The 19,580-nt window shown below is 38.5% G+C and overlaps 1 protein-coding gene across 26 annotated transcripts in view; it reads left to right on the top strand.

Moving 5' to 3' along the window:
* The first annotated feature begins 4,330 nt into the window (after positions 1-4,330).
* picalma (phosphatidylinositol binding clathrin assembly protein a) overlaps positions 4,331-19,580 on the top strand; it is a 72,208-nt gene continuing 56,958 nt past the window's right edge. For 25 of the 26 annotated variants that reach the window (XM_079805136.1, XM_079805130.1, XM_079805137.1 and 22 more), the window contains exons 1-2: positions 4,420-4,543; positions 4,664-4,918. In XM_079805136.1, the coding sequence (XP_079661262.1) occupies positions 4,789-4,918 (130 nt within the window). In that variant the 5' untranslated portion in view covers positions 4,420-4,543; positions 4,664-4,788. Of the gene's footprint in view, positions 4,544-4,663; positions 4,919-19,580 lie in introns of all 26 variants that reach the window. The other variant, XM_079805139.1, reaches the window with a different exon arrangement.

Below are 19,580 nucleotides of genomic sequence, written 5' to 3'. Positions count from 1 at the left end.
CAGCAAGCCTACTGCTCAATAACTGACAAAATAACGCCAACATTTTCCTATTTACATGTTGTGATGTGTATAGTTTAGTGCCGGGAATCGATCAAAAAAATTAACTAATTAATCACATTTTTTTCTGTAATTAATCGTGATTAATCGCACATTTTTAATATTTTACGTTTTGAATATTTTGATATTGTAATAATTTCAGTTCCTCTCCAAATTAATGTAGAAACAATTTAAAGACAGTATATTTTAAATATGTGTTGTAATGGCCTCTTTTTATGAATGAAGGCCAGTATCACTGATACTAAAGTCTCTATGAAACATTAATGACGTTACATTACAGTATAACTGAAAGCTCCCAATTTCAACATTTATTAGGCTTTAAAAAAACAACTTTTAATTTAAGTGAACTTAAAACAATCTTTACATAAACCCATTATAATAAATGTTATTTTTACCTGTGGCCTTCCCTGTTAGACATATACAGAAATGTAATAGTTATCAAACACCTTTCTTAACTGCATAAATAATCAATGAAATATAGATTAATCATCATTAAAGCTACACTTGTCTCTGTTCCCGTTGTTCTTTGATGAACATTAATGACAGGCATCATCAGTGCTACTGTCACTTTAAGAACGCGGATCTGACGCGCTGTCCCGCGCATCTCATTTCCTCACAACTCTTTAAGTTAACTTAAAATGTTATTTAACTAATTTAAGACTCCTAATATGAGAATACTCAAAATTCTCTGTGTTGTTGTTATTGTTTGTTCAAGAGCAAAAGAGAACTCGATGTGAGCAGGTGACTGACGCGAGTCTGTCTGTGCGTCGAGTGTGTGTGTGTGTGTGTGTCAGAGTGTCCCTCGATTAGCTGACATGAGACGCAGCCACACAGACAGGACATTGACACACAGCGCGTTCTCTTGTGTCTTGTCGCGCTTGGAAGCATTTACATAAATAGGAGCGTGATCATGTAACGCTAGGCAAAAATGGATATAAAAACGGACGCTGCGTTATTTGCGTTAAATATTTTTAATGCGTTAAGCTGAAAAAATTAATCGCCCGCGTTAATTTGCCCAGCCCTAGTATAGTTACATCGTGTACTGAGACCGACGGAAAATTAAATGGGTGCAGCGGCGCAATGATATTACACAGAGCCTGAAAATAGGCTAACTTTCGTCAACATAACCAATGTGACAACCTGCTTGCAAAGAGAGCGCTGGGGACTATTTGCAGGCGCTGCGTAATATCATTGCACCGCTGCACCCATGGGACGGCTCAAAGTTCCTCGATTATTACACAGGAATGAGAGTATAGTTTCTAGCCATATAGCCATGTCTAGAAAATCGCAACTTTTCATTTTCCGTCGGTCTTAGTACACAATGTAACTATACACATCACAACATGTAAATAGGAAAATGTTGGGGTTATTTTGTCACTTATTGAGCAGTAGGCTAGCTGGAGCCATTTACCTCCAGTCTTTGTGCTAAGCTAGGCTAACGGTGGGTGCGTCAGACAGAGTTATGGCACGCACGGAGATGAGAATGGTATGGACTTATCTAACTCTGGGGGATACGGGGAGTAAGATAAAGTATTATATATATATTATATATATAATATATATATAATAAGTGCACCCGTATTGTAAAGTTTTACCAAAAAACTATATGAGAATGTGTTTTGTGAAATTGAGTTTAATAATTGGTGGAGAATGCTTGAAGCAATTATTTTAGGACAGAATGAATAAGCAACATTAATAAACATCTTAATCTGCATGTTTGTGTGAATTCATTAGATCCGGTTTGATGATATGATAAATTCGTTTTTTACTTTTATATACTAAATGGTCTATATCATATTAAATATTTTTCTTTTTATTTATAAGGGTTTACACTGTGAGCGCTACTGTGTAAAAACCACTCTGAACCGGGAGGAGGTTTATGGAGTTCAATCACTGCTGGACAGCGTTTGAGGAAACTTTTGTGCATGTGAGAGATCTCTATGAGACTAAACAGACAGAAAAGCTGTGTTTCTGGTCCCAGGTGGCAGAAATCACAGGATGCCTTATTGTTTACGTGTGAAACACAAGCCATGTGGTATTCAGACCTGAGGGACACACCTTTTCATTATGAGCCATATCTATAACCAGCTCTCTCCTCACAGACAGAGATCCATACAAAACATCAGTGTGTCAGGATTGTAATGCAGGATCTCAAAACGCAGTATCTTAAAACTGCATTTGTAATAATAATAATTTGTATTAGTATTATGAAAATAACTATTATGTAATAATTTAAAGCTAAATATTAATAATTATAATAAAAAAACGTGTAAGGCAGTGTAACTGTAAGGCAGATAATAAAAGCTAACATTTTGTGTAGATTACATGCCAAAGGATTCTGAAAAAACCCCAAATACAAATTCTTGACATTTCTAAGTTACACACACTGATTTATTATTTTTATGTCATATTACTTTTTAGAATACTACTACTACTACTAATAAAAATAATTATTATACAATTATTATTATTATTAATTGTAGTAGTATAAAAATAATTATTTGACATAAAAATAATAATTATAAAAACGTGTGTCAGTAATGTAATGCAGATAATGAAAAGCTATTAGCATTTTGTGTAGATGTCAAAGTATCCTGAAAGTTAAATATTATTCCTGCAAAATATAAATACAAACTCTTGGACATTTTATAATAAGTTATAAATATCAGTAGTAATAATTATTACTGTTTTAAAACAAATTATTATGATTATAAAAAACATTAGTGCACTGTTGTAATACAGAAAATATTATTCATCTTATTATTTAGCGTATTGTTTTTACTAATAAAAGCTATTAGAATTTAGTGATGATTACATGATCATGAGAAAGTGATAGATTATTATCATGTAGAATATAAATACAAACTCTTGAAATGTTGTTCAGTATTCTGGTAGCATATTTGGTGGAAATAGAAAAGGCTGACATGCACCTGCGATCTCTCAAATGGATGTTGTCAGGATGCTCTTGAAAGTTTGTGAGAGACCTGCATGTGCATATCGCCCTCTACCGGTAAGACCAGTGAGCACTGATGCCACCTGACCTGTGCGATACTGTTGATATAAGTCAATCTGCTCGGCCCATTTAACACAGATCAGCCTTTGGCTTTGCTTTTGGCTTTGTCCTGGACATTCAATCTCTGAGACCTTCCCCTCTCGCTTTCCTCAGTTCTAATTACACCAGTGAGCTGGATATACTGATGCTTTATAGCATTGCACATATCAAATATGCTTAAAAATGTGTGGGTATTTACATGGTGCATTAAAAAAGGAAACCTCTCATTCACATGGATTCCCTCTAAATCAATCCCACTTTCTATTTTCTTGAACACAGGGAGATATTCACAACATGCTGCTGGATGTTATTTGAATGCAGTCACGACAGAACCGCTTAGTTTCTGCAGGGACACTTACAAACCGAACACAACCAGCATACGGTCAAAATAAGTATAATCAACTAATTTACATACATTATTTAAGCTTTAATGATGCAGCTCGGGATTTTCGATTTTGGGACTTTCGACGAAAGACAACCTATTTTTTTCCCTAAAGCAATGTTTTCTGTATTGTAATTGCATATTTTTATCACTAGATGTCTCCCTTTTGTAATGCATTTTGTAAGGAGTAAGATAGGCCAAAGTAATCATTGGACTGAGGGAAATGAATGTAAAATGTATGTATTTTGATTGCATTTCACATTTCACAAGACAATCAGATGGAAAGGAATAATGAGTAATGTATCAATTATTCAAAAATGATGAAAGTAATAAAGATAAAAACTGACAAACTTTATTTTCCCTTTTTTATTTTAGATTAGATTACATTTACTACTATATTATTATGATGAGTACTACCTTACTGACTAGTGTGTGTATGTGTGTGTGTAGCCTATATATACCCTACATATTGAATAGTTTTTTTGAAAGTATTAAATAAATACACATTTAATTAATGACACGTCTAAGTTGATTGTGTTGTAAATAAATAAACAAATAAATAAATAATAATAATAAGAAGAAGAAAAGTGTATATCAGTCACCTTAGGACAGCTCATGAAACCATAAAAACTAATTCCGTCACGTGAACCGTCGCCCTGGTAGATAGATAATACACCGAATCTGAACATGGAGAGCCGCCATTTTGGCTCACAAGCCAAATCGTAGTACTCACATTCTACGTAGTGTGAGGACCCCGGCCTGATGGCCAGAGCCAACATGGCGTCGTAACGCACAGACCATCCAACATCTATATAAACCTTGGGAGGATCCTCTGAAAAGAGGAAACAGACCCGCCATTTTCCTACGAGCCTTTTAAACCCAGCAGGGGGAGGCACGATCCGACAGGAGAGCCACTGAGGAGAAAAAAGGGGGAGTTTGAGAGAGAGAGAGAGAGAGAGAGAGAGAGAGGGTGAGAAGAGAGGGAGAGGGAGAGTGCGTGACAGAGGGGTTGAGAGAGAGGACGCTGCTGTTAATAGAGGAGGAAACGTTTGGTACGTAAATGTCGCGATCAGCTGACGGCATACATACAGAGCAAACTTCATTTGGACTCTCTAAAGCGCCGGATGCGTCTTCATTGAAATCTCATTTATTTTCTCTCTTTTCTTCCTCAGTCAGGTGGCGGAACAGTGCACATCACAGGGACTACCAGCATTGCCGTTGGATTTAACAGCCCGAGTAGATTTCCCCCCCTCTTTTGTTGTTTTACCCCTTTTTCTGTTTGTTTAAAACTGCGAGGATGTCTGGACAAAGCATAACGGATCGGATAACGGCAGCGCAACACAGTGTTACCGGTTCCGCGGTGTCCAAAACGGTGTGCAAGGCGACCACGCACGAAGTCATGGGGCCAAAGAAGAAGCATTTGGATTGTAAGTGTCATGGGATTTTGTACTATGTTGCTATCGGACCCGTTTGAAAGTTACGTCAGTCACTCGTCGCCCTGGGAACGAGAGGTTCGGGGCTCGAGGCCTGCAAAAGATTCACGTTCAGGGCTGCTCGTGTTATTTAACGAGTTTCCTCCAGCGCCCTTCGCTGATGTTGAACCTGTGACTAGAGCATTTGTGTCCCCTTTACATTGAGTTTTCAGATAGCATGAGTACAGCGCATTTAATGATTTAACTTGCTAACTAATAATTAACCACATTTAAAAACGAGCCCATCTGCTGTCTATTTAGGGCACTTGCAGGTTGAGTCGGATGGATTCCTTGAGCAATCTGATTGCAAACAAACGTGCGTTTGCTGCAAAAGAAAATCACTCATACTTTCTGTCTTGATGTTGCAAAACGAAAATACACTGTTTTATTAGGGTCAGTTTCCCATATATGACTATTGTTGATTTCTTAAAGGAATAGTTGAAATAAAAATGCTGTCATTACTTACTCAACAGCATGCTTTTTTATATGCATAAGACATAAAAGGATATATTAATTGCTAAAATTTTAAGCTGCTCTTAACATGATTAAAAACTTGTTAGTTCACCAAAAAAAAACAAAAATTCTGTCATTAATAATTACTATCCCTCATGTCCTTCCAAACCCGTAAGACTTTTGAGTCATTTTTGGGGAAATCTGACAGCTTTCTACCTCTATTGACAGGTACGCAACTACCACTTTGATGCTACAAAAAGTTCATAAAGAGATTGTAAAACTAATCCATACGAACCTGCTTGATGCGCGAGAACAAACCTCATTGGTTGCATTTATTTACATTTAGATTAGGTTAGATTAGATTAGATTTGAATGTCTTTGTCATTACACAAGTACACAGGTACAAGGCAACGAAATGCAGTTTAGGTCTAACCAGAAGTGCAATAGCAGCAAGTGCAGGATATACAATGGTTGAATAAGTGCAAGACATGGATATGTACTGAATATATATAGATAAATATATATATATATATATAGAGAGAGAGATGGTTATTACTATAAACATAATTTACAGGTGAATATGTACAGTGAATAAATTAATTCATTTAGCAGATGCTTTTATCCAAAGCAACTTACCACTGAGGAATACAAGAAGCGATTCGTCACAAAGAGGCGAAAAATTACGAAAAGTGCTCGAAATACTAAGTATTACTAAGAGGGAATAGAGGAAAAAAGGAGGGAATTTGTTCTTAAGATGAGGTTAAGTGGTCACGGGAACAGTGAACGAAAACGTTCTGCTGAGTGACCTCATTGGTTCTTGTGGAAGCTTGATGAAGCTCAAACGTGCCGCGTAACACGAGAATGAACCTCATTGGTTCTTGAGGAAGCTCAAACGTGCTGCGTAACACGAGAATGAACCTCATTGGTTCTTGAGGAAGCTCAAACGTGCTGCGTAACACGAGAATGAACCTCATTGGTTCTTGCTGAAGCTCAAACGTGCTGCGTAATACGAGAATGAACCTCATTGGTTCTTGAGGAAGCTCAAACGTGCTGCGTAACACGAGAATGAACCTCATTGGTTCTTGAGGAAGCTCAAACGTGCTGCGTAACACGAGAATGAACCTCATTGGTTCTTGAGGAAGCTCAAACGTGCTGCGTCACACGAGAATGAACCTCATTGGCTCTCGCAGAAGCTCAAAGGTGCTGCGTAACACGAGAATGAACCTCATTGGTTCTCGCAGAAGCTCAAACGTGCTGCGTAACACGAGAATGAACCTCATTGGTTCTTGCAGAAGCTCAAAGGTGCTGCGTAACACGAGAATGAACCTCATTGGTTCTTACAGAAGTTCAAACGTGCTGCGTAACACGAGAATGAACCTCATTGGTTCTTACAGAAGCTCAAACGTGCTGCGTAAGAAGAATGAACCTCATTGGTTCTTGCAGAAGCTCAAACATGCTGCGTAACACGAGAATGAACCTCATTGGTTCTTGCTGAAGCTCAAACATGCTGCGTAACACGAGAATGAACCTCATTGGTTCTTGCTGAAGCTCAAACATGCTGCGTAACACGAGAATGAACCTCATTGGTTCTTACAGAAGCTCAAACGTGCTGCGTAAGAAGAATGAACCTCATTGGTTCTTGCAGAAGCTCAAACATGCTGCGTAACACGAGAATGAACCTCATTGGTTCTTGCTGAAGCTCAAACGTGCTGCGTAACACAAGACAGAATTTTTATTTTTGGGTGAACTATCCTTTTAAATGTGTAGCTGTCTAACACACTTACAGAAGGAAGTCTTAAGAAAAGAAAGACCTGATATTGAGTACATGTCGAATATTCTATAAAGAGATAATGCTGACAAACCCTGTAGTTTTTCAGTTCTGCGGTTAAGGTTTATCTCACAATTGAAGTGAAGAACATGCTGACAGAAGTTCTGCAACATTCCATTTAGGATTTTCTGCGGCAGGTGTTTATGGATGACGGTTGTAATTGGCTCAATCCTGGCAGTGTCTGAGCTCATGAGACAGTCCTGTCATGTTAACTTTTCACTTTATGAAGATGTCATATTTACTGCATGTTTGTCTTCTCTGAGTGAGATGTTCTCAGTCTCCCACAGGAGCTGGTGCTGACAGATCTCATAGAGCCCGAATGATGTGTTTCTTCCCAGTGTTTCTGCCAATTCTCAGGAAGAACGGCCTCAATTAGGAGGGACCCAACTTGGCCTTATCAGTTCTGTGATTGTGTCTGTTCTATGGATCGACCGATATGGATTTTTTAGTGCCGATGCCGATTCCGATTTATTTCATCAGCCTTAGCCGATGACCGATACGGGCTGCCGATTTTCTTGAGCCGATATTTGGAGCCGATACTGCTTTTGCTCCCTCAATTTACAACATAAAAATGACACAATGATCAGGATGATAACAATTTACAATTTAAAAAAGGAACATTTATTGAACTAAAAAAACTATATTTAACAAATAGTAAAAGCAGGTGAGGTAGAACAAGAAAAAAAGAGTTCAGTGGTGAAAATAAATTCTGAAAATAAATATTTAAGCATAAATAAAATAATTACACTATTGCACACAGTATCAACAAGCAAGCAGCATAATAAAGTTTACACTGACTGTACTATACTTAATTTTAAAACTATTTACAACCTAGTCATTTAATGGTTACACTCTAAAAAATGCTGGGTTAAAAATAACCCAAGTTGGGTTGAATATGGACTAACCCAGCAATTGGGTTGTTTTGACCCAACGGTTGGGTTAAATATTTGCTTAAAACAACCCAATTGATCGGATAGTCCATTTTCAACCCAACTTGGGTTATTTTTAACCCAGCATTTTTTAGAGTGTAAGTGCACTTAACTTAATCTCTTGTAGAGCAACACCAGCGGTAATTCAGGAACAAAATCTCCCAATGCTCCACGTGAAACTTCAGTCTTTCGACCTTTTACCATCGTGTCAATTCTCAATTGATTTTGATTAATATGTGCGAGGGAGGGAGAGCAAGACAGTTTGAAAACGGTGAGAGCTGCCTGTGGACGCCTGTCTGTAAATAATGCAGGGGAAAAAAATATCGGCGAACGCAGCAGCCTTGTATCGGCCCGATATATCGGTCTAACACTAGTCTGTTCAGTATTCGTATAACTATTCGTCAATCAATCAACTGCAGTTTGTTCTTAGATTATCAGTTTTGCAGTTGTTGTATTTGTTTTAAAACTTGCATGCTTGATTTTTGGTGTGTGTGTGTGTTTTTGCACAAATGTCGGTGAATGTGGCGCCATCGTTTGAGTCAAATCAAGGCTGGTGGCACCACCACATCAAGTCTTTCACCACACACTGCTTGTTTACATATAGCTTTTTGCTTTCGCTCCCACCCTACAGTGCTAATTTCCTCATGGCGGACTATTTTTAGCCTGGTCTTGACAATACAGAATGGCATGTGTGCTGACAGACAGTTTTGAAGGAGAAGAGAGAAGTTCCTAGACTAAGTGGAGTTCAGATTTAATTGCCTTCCTCCCTCAGAAGTATGTGCTTGTGTTCAGTTTTTCGTGATCGTTGCGTCAAGAACATTGTTCCACAGTGGACCGGCTGCCCTCAGGTTGGTTCCCGTAGCGTGGGGAGTGTGTGACGAGGTCTTGTAGGTATTTCAGGGCAGCAGTGTGTTCTGTGCCTGGAGTTTCCTTTGGGACAGAAATAGCAGTGCGTCTCATTCTCCTTCTGTTTGATTTGAACATAAGATACGGCTCCTGCTCCGTCCCCCAGCCTCTTTGATTTGGGCCGGGTTTCCGGGGTAGGGAGAACATTCCTCTTGAACTACCCTTATTTCTGAAAAGACCAGTTGGCTGAAAAATGTCCTCCAATTGTTTCTTCATGTTTTAGTTTAGGAAAACATTCTAGGTAAAAAAAAAAACAAATGCTAGGGATGCACGATATTATCGGCACGACATCGGAATCGGCCGATTAAATCCATAAAATATAAAATGAGGCATCGGCTGATATGAAAAAATTATGCCGATATGCCTTGCCGATATGATAACGTGTTGAAACGAGCCTGCAATAACTCACATGTGCAAGGACTGCTATAGTGATAAGATCATGTCAGCCGTGTGGTCATTCTTGAAGCAAAAACAAGCACATGCACTGCATGTATGGTGATTTTATATTGACCGTTTTTAAATGCTGCCTTGAATTTGTGAATGTACAGGCCGGGTTTTCACAACAAAACTAGCCAAAAACAATAGTGTTTCCCCACTCTCTAGCGCGAGCAGCCTCCACAGCAGCAGAAGCCTCCTCCAGGTCCTAGTGCCCGCCCACCAAAATGTTATATATATGTAGTGGGGGCGCTGTTGTTACATTAATAAAATTAAAAGTAGAATACACAAATAAATTGAAGTTACTTTTTTTCTGAATAAATAAAGCAGTAATGCTGTCAAATCACAAACATGACACTGTTTCAAATTAAATACTTGTATATACAGTTTATTAATTTGTAATACAATTTTATGAAATGTATGATGAAAAATAATCCAAGGAGCACTAAAATAATTGTATATTTTTTTTATTTGAAAGCTAAAGACAGCATCAACTGATGCCATGCCACTCCCACATAGGCACAAACATTAAATCCAAAAATAAAATATTTAGATTACAACTGAATCTGTCTGGGATGAAAAATCACTGACTTTATTATTATTATTTTTAGAGAAAATATACTCTTATTATAAAAATAACTTTATTAACATTTATTTATCTTTAACAAGTATCCTTTTTATCAAGGAGACATCAGAAATCTGAAACCAGAATGGAAAAAAAAATGTTTTTGATCAAAATGGTGTTGTTTCCAAACAAAGGGAAAAAATAAACATATATCGGTATCGATATCGGCCAAAATAAGTTGAAAAATATCGGCATATCGAATATCGGCAAAAATCCAATATCGTGCATCCCTAACAAATGCTATTCCATTTAGTCTCAATTTCTGATATACAGAAACATAAAGGGACAATGTGATTTTGATTAATTAAAAAACAAATGTATTTTTTCTTCAGAGGAATTCACTATTACGAAGTTTGATCTTAGCAACTTAACTCGTCTTAGTTATTGCAGAGGGTTGCTGTGGATCGGCAGGTGCCTACAGTACATCCTTTTAGGACTTTGGCTTTTGTTCCATAATATGCACCATTATTAGACAGGCTGTTCGGTTGTGTGTTCGGTTGCATTTAGGGTGTTTTCACACTAGCATTTTGATGTGCACCCGGGTTCGATTTGACGTCAGAATTCAGTTTGTTTGGATTATGAACGCGGTCTTCCAAACTAGGGTGTGCAGCCGTGAACTGTACCCGAGTCCGCTTAAAAAGGGTGGTCTGGGGTATGGTTCATGTGAACTCCGGTACGGTTCGCTGCTGAAATGAACGCAATCGTACTAAATCGCCGTGAACCGCTATTAATTAGGCCTGTCGCGATTGGTCGATACAATCGTCTGCGTCGGCGCTGTTAATTAGTCGAGGTCAATATTTTTAGTCGACTGGGTAAGTTGGGTACGAGATGAAATTGTATTAGTACCAGTACTTTGACAGCACTCTAATAAGAGCAGTATTTCTTAATTTGTGTCGATGTGTGACAGCAGGAGTGAGGACGTGTGTGTGAGCTCTGCTTCCACCGTTCACTAAACAATGGAAGCAGAACAGTCAAATATATACGCGCAGCTCAGGAAAAAGAAAGCAACAGAAAAGAGCGGCGCGGCCGGGACGCACACGCCTTTCACTCAGACAGATTGCGACGCCAGTTTCGCGGATTATTGGGTTTGAATGGTAAAAAAAAATGTAAAAATGCACGTCCTGGCGAGTATTCTGGTAAAGGAGATTGAATGAGAAGTCAGGTGTTACAATGAATTTAGTCCGTGCAGCTCTTAAAGGGCCGGACCTAATATTTTGTGTGAAGCAGGGCAGGGCAGGAACATGCCGGCCAAGTGAGTTTTTAGGGGTTTTTTAACCCTAAAACAATGATAAAACAATGAATAGTAAGTTCTGTCATATTATTCAATTACTTTTACAGTTTTTTTGCCATGGTATCGATTCAGTATCGGTATTGAGGTAACTGTTATTTTAGTCTGGTATCGTATCGAAGTCATAATTTTGGCATCGTGACAACACTATTCTATATAAAACGTATTTGCTGAGATTATCTTTTTTTGTTATGTTGGTTTACAAATTTGTACCTTTTTTATTAAATTTACTCTTTTTTAATTTTACATTTTGTCAAGGGCTTGTTTACATTTATACTTTTTTATTGTACACTACTGAAGGCCAATGTTGCAAGTCAAATTAAATGGTTTTAAGTAAAATTGTTGAAAATTATTGCGATAGATTAATCGATAAATTAGTCGATAGATTAATCTATATAAAAATAGTAAAATTAGTGGCAGCCCTAGTTAGCCCAGCACTAACGTGAATGACTAATGGAACATTCAAGTTTGCTGAACAAATCTTGCTCCATCCTTTAGAGCGACAGGCAATCTGCCTTAATACACACAGTTTTAGGTAATAGTGGCCCACAGCTGATGAGCAGAAGTATTTCAGTAAGACAGTAATAACGTGAGTTAGCCGGAAACTTAGACAATATAAAACACAAAACTACGTATTTTGATCAATCTCTTTCAAGAGCACGCGTTTTGTGAATCCCGCATTGAACTTAATTTGAGAAGCTGTCGTCAGTTAAATGAGTGTTTGAGGGATGGCTGTTCGTGGGCGGAGACGTACAACATAAGCGGCCATTATGCAAATGTATTTTATAGTGACGTAGAACCGTAACACAGCAGGATTCAAAATACAAGTGACTCATATAGGTGGTTCAGATTTGATTCTTTCTTTTGGGAGACAATGACTTTAATTATCGTGCACTTTTGACTGACTTTAAGCAAATGCGAAGCACTCACTATACTGCTCCAGCTTTACTAAATGTAATGCTGGTTCACATTGGTGCAAGTGTGTAATTTCTTCTCTGCTAGCATCGCTAAACAAAATTTACAAATACAAACACTGCCTCCATCTGCTAGTGGTTGGGCAATCAGTTGGTCCTGCCCATAGAATGGGCACACTTGACCTTTTTAAAGGGATAGTGCACCCAAAAAAAAAAAAGATTGTCATCAATTACTCCCCCCCCCCCCCCCCTCCGAAGGTAGCTATTTTTAAAGAAACCGGAAATGCCTTCAGAACAAACCCCAATTGCCATATTAGATGTACTTTATGTATGTGTTGATCAATGTTAATAAATATGTGAATAAAAAAGTACATTTAATCTGCAAATATAAAGTGATGGTGTTAACTTTCAATGACATTAAATCATTTAAAGTGATTGTGTCTCCTACAGAAGTCTTGGATTAAACCTTGATTTATATAGATTTTTTATGTGTTTAAAAAAAAAAAAAAAATTTGGTCTTTACAGTGGATACAAATTATACTGACTCTAAATAATGACCCATGGATATAAAAATGGGGTGCAAACTACCTCATGTGTGTTGATGGTTTAGTGCATGTAAACTGGTGGATTCCGCATGAGATTCATGGGTAGTTGTTGAATTTATTTAAGGGTGATGATCACACACATACACACCACCAACGTCAACAGCAGAGCTTCCACTGTTGTATTTCCATGACTTGTTGAAGTCATGTTGGCTGGCCTTCCGTGCCCCAGTGCGGTGTAAGCAAGTTCTGTGGGATCAAGGCTTATTCTGGGTGCTCATTCATATGAGTCAGTTCTGCAATATGATAGACGCTTCCTAGAATCTGCCTGAGACCAAATGCCACAACAGCCACACACACTCACTTATCTTTACAGTTTTAAGAGACACAGCCACTCCTAGCAAACATGGTGCTTGAACTCGTTATGCGTTTTCATCAGATAACTTTATTTCCTATATAACTGCAAAGCTCTTCAGAGCAGCATGTAGAAGAACGTTCCAGATTATGTAGTGTTTATCACGCAGTGCACTTGATTGCTGGTTCAGAATGTAGTCAAAACAAAAATGATAGTGTTTTGTCCGCCTGGTTGCTGAAGTTTTTCAGGATGTGAAATGTATCTTGTCTGATGAACCGTCACACAGCAGACGGAAATCGGATCAGTTTTGTTGTAATCGTAGATTAAAGTGCTCTCATCTTGATTGGTGTTCCTACTGTTTAGTATCTAAATTTGCAAATACAAACTTAAGCCCAATTTTGAGGTTGCAGTCATGGAAATGTCAGTCTGAAAGCACCCCGAGCGTCTATGCGTCTGCCAGGTTTTAGGGCGGGAAAGCTTGCGTAGCATTGACTTTAGCGCTCTCATCTCATCAGCGTGGTTACAACACCCATAAAATGTCATCTGTTCCAACACTGTGATGACCCCTTGGACCTGTTTTATGGTGTCCGATCTCTCTGGCAGAGGTCCACTGTAAGTCAGTCATGTGAGTGTGTGTGTGTGTGTTTTTCTGTACCTGTGTAGAAATGTAGCATGTGACCAGAGAGGCATCAAATGACGGTCAGATAGAAAGAGTGCTGACTCGCTGCCCTGCTGTGTGTGAATGGAGACCAGTACGGCTTTTAGAGTCACTGTTTGAACCTCCTGGCCCTAAAGCATTTGTAGTGGACTTTCTTAGTGTTCCATTTCCTAAATTATTGACCCAGTATGCCATTAGCAAAGTGCCTCTTCACCTCATCAGTTTTTAAGTGATCAAATATTATGTAACTAGTCACACCAACCCAAATACAGCAGAGATAGAGGGGTTACGACGCCCTCCTTACTGCTTTTTGAGTCATGATGACAGAAATTTAGGGCATGAACGGACCGTTCTGTTGGGTTGCAAAACAGTTCCAGAATAAGTTGTCTAAACTAGTACTAGTAGTAATTAGTGAGGCTAGACAGCATAGTGCAAATGATCAAAAAAAGACTTGGTTCTGCCCATCAGTTGATTTTGAGATGAGTGTTGCACTCAAAAATGAATGTGAACTCGCAGTCGACTGTGCAGGATGGAGTTTTAACAGACTAAAGTGGTTTTTGCACTGGGTAGTTTTTATGAACTTTATAGGAACTAACCACCAGGGTAGTTCCCCCCCGAGAGCTAAAAATTCCCCTAGTATTATTTTCCTGGTTGCATTCGCAGCACCAGTAGGAACTCTGAAGTGATGTAAGCTGTGCGTGTTTTTGTGACTTGTATTTTGACAGCGCTCAGAACACCAGAGCCTGAGCACACAGTGCTTACATCCTCCGTCTTAACTTACGATGGCCTGTCTAATACGTTATTAGATAGAACTGTTATACAAAGAAATTAGACAGGATATGAATGGCCAAACGCCCGTGAACCACCAGCACCCGCCATTTTTAAAATGGCCGTATACACACACAGATTATAGTAGAGCCCGACCGATAAAGGATTAAGGCCGATACCGATGCAAATATTTGGTGATTTTAAAAATCCGATATTCCGATATATCGGCCGATATATAAACAGAAACGCGTAAAAAAAAACTTTCCCTTACATTACTTATTTGTAGTTATTCATGAATCTCTAAAATAATATGGTAATGCAGTTTAAAAATAAACTTGTTTGTTTTATTGTCACAACAGAACAGAGGAACATAAAAATATATTCAAATTCTGATAAATAAAATGTATTAAAAATACAAACTTAAGATGTGAAACTTAAAGTCCTTTGGACGAAAACACAATAACAAAATCAAAACAAAAAAATCAAAGATACCAGTATTAATAGAATTCATAAATATAACTTTGAGAAAGACTGGAAGTTCAGTTAAGTTCTGATAAATAACAACAGCAAAATACATATAATGTATAAGCTTGCCTGCCTTCTCAAATGCAGTAAATCCATTATGTGACTCGTTAATGCTGCAACGCACTTTCGTTCACTTGTGTGCCTAAGGGACTGGAACTACAAATATACTAGTTATAAATGCAGTAATCATTTACTTTATTTAGGCAGAATAAGTTTGTTGTGATTTTCAAGCACATTAATGTTAGCGGTCTTCCGCTGATAGCCATGGCATTAGCTAGCTTTGTGGTTAGCTAAAGTCTATGATAAGACATAATTTAGAAATGGACAACATCATACTGCAAAATATTGTAAAACATACTTTTTCAAAATAACGGGCAGGAAAGAGATGATACGTCATGCTGTGAAACTGTCACGCTATAACTTACTAGCTAATTCCATTTCACTCTTGGCTTACATGTAACAGCAAAACTATGAAACGCCAACAGTCATAACGTAGTTGAGCGGTGTTTCATCCGTTTTTATTAATTTTTTAAATATTCATTTATCGGCCCATCATAAATGGCGATACCGATAGTTTGGAAACTGCCTAATATCGGCCCGCCGGTATATCGGCCGGGCTCTAGATTATAGTCTATATTTACTCTAGAAACGAACTCTACGAACATGGAAAACCGTAGCCGCAAATGTAAAATGCGGCCATTGGAAATGCGTCAATTTCGCAAAAACTTTTTTGATATACTTGGGAGTTTTTACGCGGCGGGCATTAGGTGGTTTTTCAGCAAATTCGAAAGGAATATTTAGCAAAAATGCAATGGAATTTTTTTCCGCATTTACAGGCCTCCTGGTGCAAGTAAATGTGGATCATTCTTTAAAGATGACGCGGTATGTTTGGACAGAAGATGAGACGGCGTTCTTTATTAAAAGACAAAAGAATTTACGGGAAATTGGATGCTAAACAAAGAAATGCGCGGGTTGCATCTCTTCAGAGTTCACCAGTCACTACTGGCGGTGCGAATGCAACCAGTAAAATGTTCCTAGGGGAACTTTTAGTTCTCGGGGAATGACCCTGGTGGTTAGTTCCTAGAACTAAGTTCTTAGAACTACCTGGTGTGAAAGCCCCTATGTCACTGGTTCCTATTGTGCTGAGTTAGGCCCTGTCCCAAATGGCGCTTTCGGTCTTGTGGACTTACAATGGCCACTGCGTGCGCGTGTCTGTTAAGTCCACGAGACCGTAGGGTGTCCCATTTGTCATTTTAGGTCTCAGAAGGGTGCTCGCGAACGCCCCCCTTTGAGGTTGATTATGAGCCCTCGATGCACACTTCTGCCGAGCCCGCACTGGTGCGAGCTACGCAGCGGACTTCTTCCCAGCAGTCAAAGCAGCAGCACGTCATGAAAGTGCGGACTCGGAGGAAGACCGTGAGGGTTTAGGGTGCCATTTGGGACAGGGCCTTAGACCCTAGCTAAATTAGTTTCCCGAAAAAGAGTTCCTAGAAATAAAATTGTTCCTAGTTCCTGTGGAAACACGCCAAAAACCAGGTACTTCCGCCAATAGTTCTAGGAACTATGAAAATGTTCCTCCGGTGGGAAAGCCCCTTATATGATTTGGAGAAGTCAGTTGAAACACTGAGCGATTACATTAGAAATTATAAATTATGCTTCTTTCAACATTAGTTTCTGTTGTTCATTCATGTTTATTTTGTGCTATAACTGGTAGTAAAGACGAAGAGATGGTTGGTTTACAAGCGCACCACATTGAAGAGCACCATAATGGGATTTTTTTTATTATTATTTCATAACATTGACAGATTTTGAACTGGGAGTTGATCATCACTCCTGCTCCCACATGCCTCTCAAACTCCAAACTGCAAAGTGTCTTGTCCTGGATGAACCCAGTGGACCAGTTGGAGATACTTCCTGCATTCTTGTAGGCCGCCAGCTATTCAAAATCTAAACATCCAAAAGGAAGTTGTTCCGTAAATCAGAAAAATGTCGGGACCCGGGGGCTGATTAAACGAGAGATGTCTGCAGATAGGAGAGTGCTGGGTCAGAGGAAAATCATGAGTCAAAACTCCTCGAGTCTAATCAGCAGAGATTTGTTCTCACCGCAAACATGCTACTTCAATCTGAACGTCACTGTCTAAATATGGGAAAAGTCCAGTGGGGAAGCAGTCCGAGTGATTCAGATTTTCTGTTTATTGTCCTATTTAAAAGGCAAAACAAATATTTGCTTGTGTATGTGATGGTTTGTGTGTTCCCCGCTGTAATCCTTCATCTATTTAATCATCACTTCCTATGTAGGATTAGCAATTAATGACTTGCTTTTGCATAATTTTGAGGTCCTTTCAGCCATTAAGTGTTTTTTTTTTCAAGATGTTTGTGAAAGGGAAAAGTTACCTTGAATATCCTTCCCAGTGTGATGTAGTAAATCACTATGATTATGTTTTAATGAGTACCATTGAGAAAACTATTGATAAAATGCCTCCAGCTACCAGTGATTAAAATGAGCCCAGACATGAAGTTTTACTGAATGATGTTTATCATTCTTACTCTGTTACCTTTAGCAACTGTTCTTTTCTTTTGTCTTCACTTCCTCTCTGCTGCTGAATATAGATTACTTTTTATTTTCATATGCTTTACTTCATGAATAGTTTTTTGTATATATTTTTATTATTGGTCTTAGTCTCCAAGTTCACAGCAGTTGTTTTTTTGTTTGTTTTTTTTCTCTGGCACATCCAAGTTTGTTGTGTTTCCCTGATTTCTGTGCAGCTGTCTCCTTCATTCTCCCTGTTGTTCCTCTCTCTCTCCCTCTACCTCTACTTCCACTTCCTCGACATGCTCTGGATTCAACAACCCAGATATGTTCTTCTTCCTCTAGCCAGTGAGCTGTGTACATGTGGCTTTTTTTTTTTTTTTTGCCATGATCTTTCTTTGCTTTCTCTGGTGCTGGATGGATGTTTACCACATGGTCTGGATGGAAAGCAATTTTGTCTGGTTATAATATGTTTTGAAGAGTGATTTGCAGCATTTAATTGTTTGTAACTTTCATGCATCACTAGGGATGGGTATCGAGAACCAGTTCTATTTTAGAACCGGTTCCAAATTGCCCAGAACCAGTGATTTTATATTATTGTGAAACACTTGTAAAAAAAAAAAAGTTTTTTAACCGCTGCGCACACACACACACACACACACACACACCAACTTACGCGCTGTTTTCTGTGCTGCAGACACATACACACACGTGTACAAAACGGCTTCTCATAGTGAATGAATAGTGCGGGATAATGATAGTTCTCTTCCTCGTCTTTTTGCACAGCACCAATGGACAAATGCACACAAAAATGTCAAAATACTCTCGTAAACAGTCAGTTATGTCGTTGACGGCAGACTTTCTTGATGCCGTCTCTTTTGATAATGTTAATCAAACAACAAAAGATTGAGAAAATTCACTTGCTGTTTATGCTGTATATATATATGTATATGTATATATGCTAATACAGGTCATATATTTAGTGAAAGAGTTTGAATTAACAACTGTGGACACTGAATGACTTCTGAGGTAAATGATGCTGCGTTTAAAAACTGTTTGACGTCTTTCCGCGGTTGAAACACTGATTGAGTGATTACACGACATATGATGCGTTTCAGTAAGTGTTAATGTATCCTCAACATACCTTAAAGGGGTCATAGAATGGTACATGCACTTTTACAAGTTGATTATACGGAAATGTGTGTTGGCAGTGCCTGTACACAACCATCCTATAATGATAAAAATACATCCAGTGTTTTTTTTTAATCTCCTTATATATTTTCCCCTGTCTCAAATCGAGCCGTCTGATCGTGTGACGTTACACGGTGTACGCCCCTCCTAAGATTGTTGATTGACAGCAGCGTTTCAACACAGACCCGCCCTGAGCGAGCTGTCATCAGTCCGCCATTGTTGATACGCTGGAGCAGAATGGCGTCTAAGCGATTGTGGTGTTGTGTTGTTGGGTGTAATAACGAACACAGCAGTCATTACGGCATGCTTTCTGTGTATGACGTTCTCAATATAATTCATAATCCCACGTTTATAATGAACAACGCGTTATGTTTGTTATTACAAACTGTGTAAGTTACTCGGGTGATAAAGTTAACGTGGTAACACTACACTAAGCTTACTTTTGTACATGGTTTATAACGGTGTCTGTTACTGATTAAGAAGTAATGTAAAAAAAAAAATCTTATAACATAACATCAATCTGTCAATGAACTAACACATCAGTAAACACAGCGACTACGCTACTCTGCCAGTACAAAGATGGATCAAAGTGACATGACGTTAACCAACCATTCAGAAACGTTCGTCATCTGTTCCTGGTCCGACTCCGGTTCAAAATGATAAGGTTGCT

Source organism: Gobio gobio, assembly GCF_949357685.1.
Source record: "Gobio gobio genome assembly, chromosome: 22".
Taxonomy (NCBI): domain Eukaryota; kingdom Metazoa; phylum Chordata; class Actinopteri; order Cypriniformes; family Gobionidae; genus Gobio; species Gobio gobio.
This window is presented reverse-complemented; position numbering and strand designations above follow the sequence as displayed.